The sequence below is a fragment of the Brassica oleracea genome, chromosome C6 (assembly GCF_000695525.1).
Source record: "Brassica oleracea var. oleracea cultivar TO1000 chromosome C6, BOL, whole genome shotgun sequence".
NCBI lineage: Eukaryota > Viridiplantae > Streptophyta > Magnoliopsida > Brassicales > Brassicaceae > Brassica > Brassica oleracea.
Window position 1 is genome coordinate 32,160,123 of NC_027753.1, and position 10,048 is coordinate 32,170,170.

General features: G+C 37.4%; 2 protein-coding genes across 2 annotated transcripts in view; both read left to right on the forward strand.

Moving 5' to 3' along the window:
* The window catches only part of LOC106299183 (MATE efflux family protein 5-like), a 6,063-nt gene extending 4,495 nt beyond the window's left edge, over window positions 1-1,568 (forward strand). Inside the window, exons 5-7 of the mRNA XM_013735313.1 lie at window positions 728-966; window positions 1,092-1,297; window positions 1,374-1,568. Coding sequence (XP_013590767.1) covers window positions 728-966; window positions 1,092-1,297; window positions 1,374-1,487 — 559 coding nt within the window. The 3' untranslated portion in view covers window positions 1,488-1,568. The remainder of the gene's footprint in view (window positions 1-727; window positions 967-1,091; window positions 1,298-1,373) is intronic.
* A 732-nt stretch (window positions 1,569-2,300) lies between these two features.
* Window positions 2,301-4,680, forward strand: LOC106296564 (MATE efflux family protein 5). Its single transcript, XM_013732722.1, is given in 7 exon segments — window positions 2,301-2,576; window positions 2,578-2,635; window positions 2,725-2,930; window positions 2,932-3,336; window positions 3,434-3,490; window positions 3,996-4,234; window positions 4,341-4,680. Coding segments are annotated over 7 exon segments (1,356 nt in total). The 5' UTR covers window positions 2,301-2,409; the 3' UTR covers window positions 4,565-4,680.
* Window positions 4,681-10,048: the final 5,368 nt, after the last annotated feature.

Sequence of the window (10,048 nt, forward strand, 5' to 3'; positions counted from 1 at the left end):
ACAAGACACCATACCAAACTAGAACAAATCATCTATAACAAACCCATCAGATTATATCAAGCTTAACATCAAGCAAAAAGACTGAAAGTAACAAGCCATGAATCAAACAGAACTTGAACGAAATAAGAGAATCAAAGATGTGCAAACCCTTTTCAGAAGTTGATCTAGAGTCGCCGAGAGAGAGAGAGAGAGTGACGGATCGAGAGAGAGAGAAGACCTGATTTAACATGCAAACATAAACATTAATCAGCAAACCATCAAAATAAACATGCAAACAAGCAAATTTGAAGCGACCAAACCTGAGAGAGTGCGAGACTGAGACTCGAGACGGACGGAGAGTCAGAGAGAAATCGAGACGGAGAGTCGGAGAGAAGTCGAGACAGAGAGTCGGAGATTCGGAGAGACGGAGAGACGGAGAGATGGAGAGACGGAGAGACAGAGAGACGGAGAGACGTCGACTCCCGGAGAGAGTCTAGAGAGAGAGATTTTGAAAACCCACGGAGAGAGTCGAGACTTGAGAGAGAGTGATGAGATTTCCCCCAAATGTTGAAAACCCTAGGATTTTGAAGACTATTGGAAGCCCAAGTCCAAATGGGCAAGCCCAATAATTTTGGGTTTAATTGGTTTTTATCCAATTGGACAACTTTATTTTTTGGTCAAAAATGGTCAGTCCAATTGGATATGGACATGGTTTACTCATGGACACTAGGCCCATTTGACATCTCTACACACATGTCTCAAACGAGCTAGGCGCTGGAAACCCAAAGGCAGCTCGAGCAGCGGCTAATGCTGCACTTTACCTTGGCGCTTTTGATGCTTCCTTTGTATGCATCACTCTTTACAGTTATCGAAAAACTTGGGCGTATATCTTTAGCAATGAGGTAGAAGTCGCTCACTATGCAACAAAAATCACACCGATTCTCTGCCTATCAATCTTTATCTGCAGCTCTACGGCCGTGCTCTCAGGTAAGCAAGTCATATCAAATGGAAAAACCATATGCAGTAAAATGTAGAGATGAAGGCTTTTGTGATTATATTTGTAACTTGAAAGCCAAGAAACTAATGTACACTGCAATTCATCATATCCTTAGGGATTGCGAGAGGAGCAGGGTGGCAACATATAGCAGGATATGCAAGCATAGGATCATATTATCTGGTTGGTATACCTGTGGGTTCAATCTTATGTTTTGTTGCGAAATTGAGAGGGAGAGGACTTTGGATTGGTATATTGTTAGGCTGCTTTTCCCAAACGATGGTTCTTGCTCTTGTCACTTTTTTCACCAATTGGGAGCAAGAGGTATACCTTTCTTTCTCTAGTTACTTATCTTCATCTTATAATTAAAGTTTTGAATTTTATTTCGATTGGGCTCCAGGCAACGAAGGCGAGGGATAGAGTATTGGAGATGACACCTAAAGGAAACCAAGAAACAGAAATCATAAAAGAGGATGCGCAAGTTCTACTAAGCGATATTTCAGAAAATGTGTAACCCCATATCCATGTGTTTCTGATTTACACAAGCGTCTGTGTTTCTAGCTCACATAAGCATGTGTTTATGAATCAAATAAGAATAAGGCTTTGAATGTTTTCAACCACACTACAGTTAGTACACCATAGTTAATAGTAACAAAAATTTTTAAATATACTTATGTATCTATATATTTTTGTTATTATTAGTGCCGCATTGCAGTTGTTCTGCAATTGTCCAAATTTTGTCATTCGGAGCCTATGTTTCTTGAATTGACTATTGACAAGAGTTGAACAATGAACTGGAATCTGGGACAATAAAATACTATTAGACAACAAATATATAGCAAACTGAAATCATATTATTCTGCTCATAAAGGATAATCATTTTGATTACCTAATTCTTCCTTATATGTACATGTTCTAGACAAACTATATATTATCTATATATTAACATTCGTTAAAATGACATTCGTTAAAAAACATGAGAATTATTTAAAAACAGCTATTGACAGTTTTAAGATTTAATATATATATATAAAATATTTAATATATAAAGTTAACACACCCGTGACCATTTAACCCGAAAAACAACCAAACCAGATTAGTTTTCCAGAAGACAATTAATTTGATTACGCTGTTTTTCTTCCAAATCGTTGATTTATGGTCCAATTGTGATTCCTTTTGTAAACGTCTTTTTCATTACAATATGACAGGCCCACGTCGATCACAAATAGGAAAATTCCAAAGATCGCGATATGAGCATTGTTCATTAATTATTATTCTTTCCTGAACACTCTTGGTCATTAATTATCATGTCAAATATTTATTGAAAGCCAAACCTTTTTTTTCTTGAAAGCCAAACCTTAATAAGTCAAAATCATATTGGCTTTCGCTACTAGACTCCACATTTCGAAAAGAAAAAGAGACGAAGAAAACATACGATGGAAGATCCATTACTGGTAAATTACAAGAAAGAAGAAGTAGATAAGATAAGATGGGAGAAGTTGAAGAAAGTGGCATCCATGGCGGCTCCCATGGTGGTGGTAAACATATCTCAAACCCTTCTTCAAGCCACTTCTACAATGATTGTTGGCCACAAAAGCGATCTCTCTAGCTGGAATTGCTCTCGCCAGCTCCATCGCTAATGTAACCGGCTTCAGTCTCCTCGTAAGTTGAACTTGTACAAACTCATAACATGTTATCCTATTTATTCTCCTCTGGTTTAAGTTTCTTAGAAACAATTATTTGAATAACAGTCTGGTCTAGCGAGCGCATTAGAAACATTATGTGGTCAAGCCTTTGGAGCTCGTCAGTACGAGAAACTCGGTTCCTATACTTTCACTTCCATTGTTTCTCTCCTCATCATGTGTTTCCCAATCTCTCTTTTATGGATTTTCATGAAGAATCTTTTGTTGTTGTTTCATCAAGACCCCGAAATATCAGAGATAGCTTCTGTTTACTGCCTGGCTCATACCAGCTTTATTCGGATACTCTGTACTTCAGTCGTTGATTCGCTACTTCCAAACACAAAGCTTGATTTTTCCTATGGTTCTGTGTTTCCACGTGCCGGTTTGTTGGGTTTTGGTTTACACTTTAGGGCTTGGAACCAAAGGTGCAGCTTTATCTATTAGCCTTTCGTATTGGCTCAATGCGGTTTTCCTCTGGTTTTTCATGAGACGTTCTCAAGTCTGCGAAGGAAAATGCGTTTTTATATCGATGGAAGCGTTTGGTCAGATGAGGACCTTCTTCTCCTTAGCGGTTCCTTCTGCTTTGATGATTTGTCTTGAATGGTCGGCTTTCGAAATTTTGATTCTAATTTCCGGAGTTTTACCCAACTCAAAGCTGGAGACATCTGTGATTTCCATGTGGTAATACGAAGGCCTAATTTTTTTTGGCAACACTATAGTCTCTTTGAATCCTTATATTGTCGTGTCTGAGCAAATGGCTACCTTTTCATTTGAACAGCGTGACATCATCTTCTTTGCACTACAATCTAGCATCTGCGATCGGTGCGGCCGCAAGGTCAGTTTGTGTATATAATTCGTTTATGAACGCAAATTCAGAAAATGACAAAAAAACAAAAAACAATTTCCCTAAGTTTTGTTGGACTTACAAGTCATGAGTAGATGAGTCTATATTTCTTTTATATAGTATTGCAATATTACTCAATTTACTTCTCTTATTATATGTAGATTATAGGTGTTTTAGTCTATTTCAAATCAAATTCCACTTTAAGATGGGTAACATATCTCAATTGAGCCCTAATCTTGGGTCTAATATCATGTCAAGATTTTAAAAATAAAAGCTATTATCAGTGAGTAGATTAACTTATGTTTCTTAACTATCACTCTACGTCACATGTTACTTTTAAGCATGTGATTCCTAATAGTTATTTCATTGAAGTAAAAACAACACACGTGAATATTAAGGGAAACGTCAATGAAATGCAAACAGAGAATCAAAGTGATAGTCAGTCAGTTTAACTATTTATTTTCTTTATTTAATTGGATTTACTTAAATGCTTTAGCACAAATGTGGCCAACGAACTAGGAGCTGGAAACCTAGTCGCGGCTAAAGCTTCTGCGTTTGTTGCAATCATGATTGCAGCTGTTGAATCTTCTTCCGTAAGCTTTGCTCTGTTCATGTCAAGCAACATTTGGGGCTACGCTTATAGTAACGTCCCTGAAGTGATTCACTACGCTGCAGAAATCACACCGGTTCTCTGCATTTCCATTGTCATGGACAGCTTGTCAGCTTCACTAACCGGTTTGGAATCCACACTATTTAGTCTTTATAAACACGCAAAGAAAAAGAGATTTTCTAAATAAGGTTTCTGTCTTATTTATCTTGGTGTATGTGTTTGTGTTTTAAGGGGTTGTGAGAGGAAGTGGTAAGCAGAAGACGGGAGCTTACGTGAATATCGCTGCGTTTTATATCATTGGTATTCCAATAGGACTTCTGTTCTGCTTTATGCTTGCCTTCAAAGTCAAAGGTCTCTGGATTGGAGTTCTCACTGGATGCACTGTGCAAACTATCACCTTGTTTACTACATTCACAAAATGGACCAGTATGGTAACTGAGGTCTCGACCGTTTAATATGCCAATTATTGCGGTTGTGTTCCCATCAAATTATTTGTAAAGTCTCAGTCAGTACTTTATATTTATTTTTGTGTGTTTTTATCAATAACATGCGACTAATTTTTTATTTGAAAAACAATACAAATATTGTAATATGTAATTGCAAAAGCAAAAGCAAATTTAAATGTGAAAGATGTAGCATCCATTCATAAATCTGTATGGGTTGAGACTTAGACGTACAGGTTATGAAAAACAAAATAAATGCCAGATTTAAACCAAAAAAAAAAATGTCAGATCAACATCAAACTTGTTCACTATGACAAGAGCACATATCTGGTGGTAATATACTAGAAGCTTTGAAGAAACAGATTTAGCAAATGAAATCAAAATATCTACACAACCTTTTTTTAAAACATAATCTTCTTTCATTTCTTCTCCCAAAAGGGACATCTTTTTAAATAGGAGAAGTTTAAATTTTTTATATAGAGTTTGATTTGAAAAAAACAACTCATAGACTTCATTAGACCTGGAATTTCGGATATTCGGATATTCGGATCAGGTTCGGGTAAGATCCATTCGGGTCTGGATCTTTCGGATAAATGAATTCTCTACCTAATAGGTACTTGGCAGATTTCGGTTTGGGTTTCAGGTCGGATACCACCGGTTTCAGGTCGGATACCACCGGTTCCGGGTTGGTTACGGATATCCATTTATTATGTAAATCATATACATATTTACTAAATAAAATAATTTATGTGTAAATTGAAGTGGTTCAATGGTTACATGCTCTACTTTTACTGTGACCAACCTGGATTCGAATCCCGAAATGTTAATTTTATAAAAAAAATTAATATTGAAATACTATATATATTTACAATATATAAGAATACATATAAGTTGAAGTAGTCTGGTGGTAACATAGATAATTTTCTATCTATCCAACATGGGTTCGAGTTGTGGCAATGACACTTTTTCTAATATTCTGGGTTTTAGATTATCCATTTCGGTTTAAATGGATATCCGATTGGGTTTCGGGTAATAACCTGAACCGACTGATACCCACGGGTATTAGAAGCAATGACCCATCGGGTAATATATATCTGAAACTGAACCGGTCCATTTCGGGTCGGATCCGGTTCGAGTAAACAGTTCCGGGTAAAAGTCCCAGCCCTAGACTTCATAAGGATCATGCGTCTTAATTTTGTTATATAAACCAAGAGATCAAACAAATTGCTCGTCAAAGTTGACTGGCAGAATTGGTTTCCGTAGCTGCATTTTTATTACTTTCTAACAAGAATTTGTCCTCAAATCTTTCATTGGAAGACAAGATTAATATCCTAAGAACATCATTATTCCTAAACTCCTTAAAGGGTCTCTTAATTAATTTTTAATAGTTTTTAAAGTGTAAAATTGAGTTAAGAGACTTAGAAAGAGATTTGAATATTTAAGTGGTTTATTGCAAGTATCTTAATTATGAGTTCTTAAAAAAAGATTCATCACCTTCCATGGATAAGTCCGGCTATGTTGCCCATTCAGTCCACGATCCATCATACACTGGCACCTCAGTTTTCCCCAGCCGGTGAAGCCCCTAGCAGAGCAAGCCACCAAGTCAGTTCTCATCTCCACCGTTTATACATACTCAAACAAAAATGGTGGATGCAGTTTGGTTATTACCAGAGTCAGGATGCAAGCTGTTACGCCAGAGGCCATTATAGGCTTGTCCTGTGATGTTTATAGAACTTCCAGTCAATTAAAGAAAATAAGGATGCATCTAACAATAAGCAAATTTCACAAAGTTTAAATGACAAAGATTTCAGTTTATTAATACTACAAGAGAAGGTGTTGCGAGTAACGGGAGACAACTTCATCACACAAAATGAAATAAGTTTCTTCAGGTTAAAAACTTAAAATGGTAAAAGAGACTTTTATTCTCAGAGCATTAGCAAGTTATACACGTACAAAAAACATGTCTTTACCATCTAGAATGACCAAATCTCATATACCAAGCATTGGCAGAGATGAAACACAACACACATCGTTCAAGCAACAAAGCTAAACACACATCATTCAAGTAACAACTAAACAAGAGCAGAATCTCATAGCTCATTTGGGTTTTTTTCAGACCACAATCTCAAGAAGCTAAGAGTGAGAACTATAAGCACAGACCATCAGAGACCAAACATAACAACAAAGCTCAAAAGAGATCTCAAAACAAAAGATCTAAGACCGCAAATGAACACATACCGTCTTGAGTAATGAGGGGGTAATCCAAGGCACCACTGTCAGAGAGAAGCACCACTGTCAGAGAGACGAACAAAAATGCATCAGTTGAGGCTTATACGAACTCAATCCACATAATTCTGATCACTTCAACCATTCTCTCGAAGCAGATATGCTCCAAACACTTAAAAGCCAAGAACAAAAGAACTTCACCTTCCCTCAACCATTTTGATTCAAATTGCAATGCACAGAACACACAAGACCTTAAACCAACGCATAGTGAAAAAAAATGCATACGCTGAGGCTTATACCAACTCAATTCACACAATTCTAATCACTTCAACAATTCTCTCGAACCAGACATGACACTTAATCCAAAGAACTTAACTTTATCTCATTTTGACTCCTATTTGATGCAAATACCAATGCACAGAGAACATACATGACCTTGAAGCAATGCTATTGAACAAGTAGAAGAAGCAAGCAACCAAGAAAGGTTCAAAAAACCATATTCATCTCAGCTATTTCAGTAGTACCAGCTTGCTCAAAGAGCATAGCCAAGGCTTGGCTATCAACATCGTAATCCAAATTCCCAACAAAGACCTTAGCTTCTTCCGGTGGCTTCGGGAAATCGCATCCTCCTTCGCTCGCATCTCCTTCCTCTTCCGAGAAGGACGCTTCAGGCTCGCTCTCCTCAACGGCGACCGATGCGCTCACGTCTCCGCTTTTGTCCCCGTCCTGCTGACCCCAATCCGACCCCAATCCAAAGTCTGGGCGATGGAGGAGACTTGGATTCGAAACCTGCGGATTTTACAAGTCGGGAGAGAGATAGAGATGAGAGTGGGATGAAGTTCTTGAGAAGGTGAAGAGAGAGGAAGAGGAATCACAAGAGATGTCTCTTCTCGTCCCTGATTAAGAAACGTCGCTTGGGTTTATTGCTATTTTCCATTTTTTTTAATCCTAATAAATCTAAGAGACGCTTTTAAAAGCCCAGGATAATGGTGCTCTAAGGTGACTGGATTATTAGTTGTCTATATTAATTTGACTTTGTTATTATTTTTCATATACGCCCTCCGTTTCATAAAGAGTGTTACTTAGGCACTTTTCATACATATTAAAAAATTCATTAAAAAGCATTTATGTTTTCATTAATATCACATATCTAATTTTAGATAAATCGATTTATTTATAAAATCAATGCATTTTGCAATTAATTTTCAGCTAAAAGATTGTATAAATTGCATTGGTATTGTAGAATGAAACTCTTTGTGAAACAGGAAAAATGAGCTAAAATGACACTTAATATGAAACAGAGGGAGTATACGATTGACCTCTCGTTTCTAACTTTGTTTTATATCTTCTTTCGTTGTCAAGCAGGAGCGCTTTGTCTGGGACGAATCTACGTTGAATAAGGTGGGGGCAGCTGCCACCATAAAAATTACAAATAGTTTTATTTGCATATATAAGATAGTGAAACTTAAGCAGCAAAGTTGGTATCATCCTTCACGGGAAAACGGCCGATTCTACCATGAACTTGATGTCTCCATTGTTTTCATACACAAACTATTGAATCAAGCCAAAACCACCACGAACTAAGTTTAATTTTGAATTTCAGACATGAACTTTTCCAATCTGGTTAATTACTACATAACCGAATCTGATTTCGGTTTAATTAGCTTCGGGTGCTGACGTGGCACACACGAGGCTAGAATGGTATTGGTCGGTTTAAAATTAGACGGAAATAATTTTTTTTTTCGATTTGCCTTGACAAAACGACGTCGTTTTGTTATCTGAAGTTAAAAAAAATTGGGTTAATTAGAATTAGGGTTCATCGCGATTTCAGAAAAACAGAACAAAGAAGAGACGACATGGGAGTCTGAAATCAAAGAACAGAGGAGTAATAGTAGGAGATTTCGAGTTAGAGTGGGAAAATTGAACCGAGAAGTGTTTCTGTGACTAGCGAGTCTGAAAGATGAGGTATGTCGAGTTATTTCAATGAATGAAAATTTTAGAATTTTTATACATATTAGGGTAAGATGTCGTATGGGATTTGTTTATCTAACCTTTTGGTGCCATTTTTATGTAAATTATAGCTCTCAGGAAGACAGACTGATCAGCTTTGGCTGCTACTATGGTGGAAAATTTGAAGAGGTTGATGGTAAAGATCTTTACAATGGTGGTGGTTATAGGATAATGGAAGCTTATCCTAGTCGTTTATTTCCAGACCTCATGAACCAGCTACCCATAAGTCTCTATGGTCAAAGAGTGTGGTTTAAGTTTCCATATGAAGGTATAGAAGAACGACACTTGATAAGAAACGGTGACGATCAGTTCAACAAGATGTGTAGAGCTTCAGTATGGGTAGATTCAATCGATATCTTTGTTGAGCCAGAGACAGAAGGAGATGAGTCAAGAGCTGAGAACGAGAGAGAGGAGACAGAGAGGTATGAGGCAGATTCAGAGGCAGAGAGATATGAGGCCGAGAGGAATGAACACCAATTTGATGAAGAAGCAAGAGTAGAAAGGAATGTGGCTGATTTTGTTGATGAAGATTTTGATGAGTATGCTACACCTTTATGTTCAGACGATGATGAAGATGGTGTTGAGAGAGATGGGTATTTGAGGTACATAAAAGGCAGTGGTGATCTGAAATTAAGACAAGCTTTTGAGAGTTTGGAAGCTTTCAAAAAAGCTATGGTTGACTATGTGCTAAAGCATAGATGGAATATTAAGTATGTGCGTTGGGAGAAAGACAAATCAGAATTGAAGTGTGCCAGTGAAGCTGAAGAAGGAGAAGAACAATGTATGTGGAAGATTTACTGCTCTTATGAAGAACCGTTACAGAAGTGGCTAGTTAAAGTGTTAATGAAAGAGCACACTTGCATGAGGAGTGGACGTTCAAGCCTGCTTACACAAGAGGTTATTGCTGGGTTGTTCGTTGATGACATAAGGGAAAATCCAAAATTAAAACCAAAACAGATTCTAGAAGAGATTCAGAAGCGTTGGGAGTTGACTGCAACCATAGATCAGTGCCGGAACGCAAGGAAAAGGGCAATAGAAATTATCAAAGCAGGACTTACAGTTCTCACGGCTTAGAGATTACAGAGTTGAGTTATTGGAGTCGAATAGGGGCTCATCAGTCCATCTAGAGACAGTCCAAGGTGATGATGGTAGTGATGTCTTTTACAGATTCTATGTCTGTTTTGCTGCGTTGAAGAATACATGGACCTCTCACTGTAGACCTATCTTTGGTCTTGATGGATGCTTTCTTAAGTGTACAAC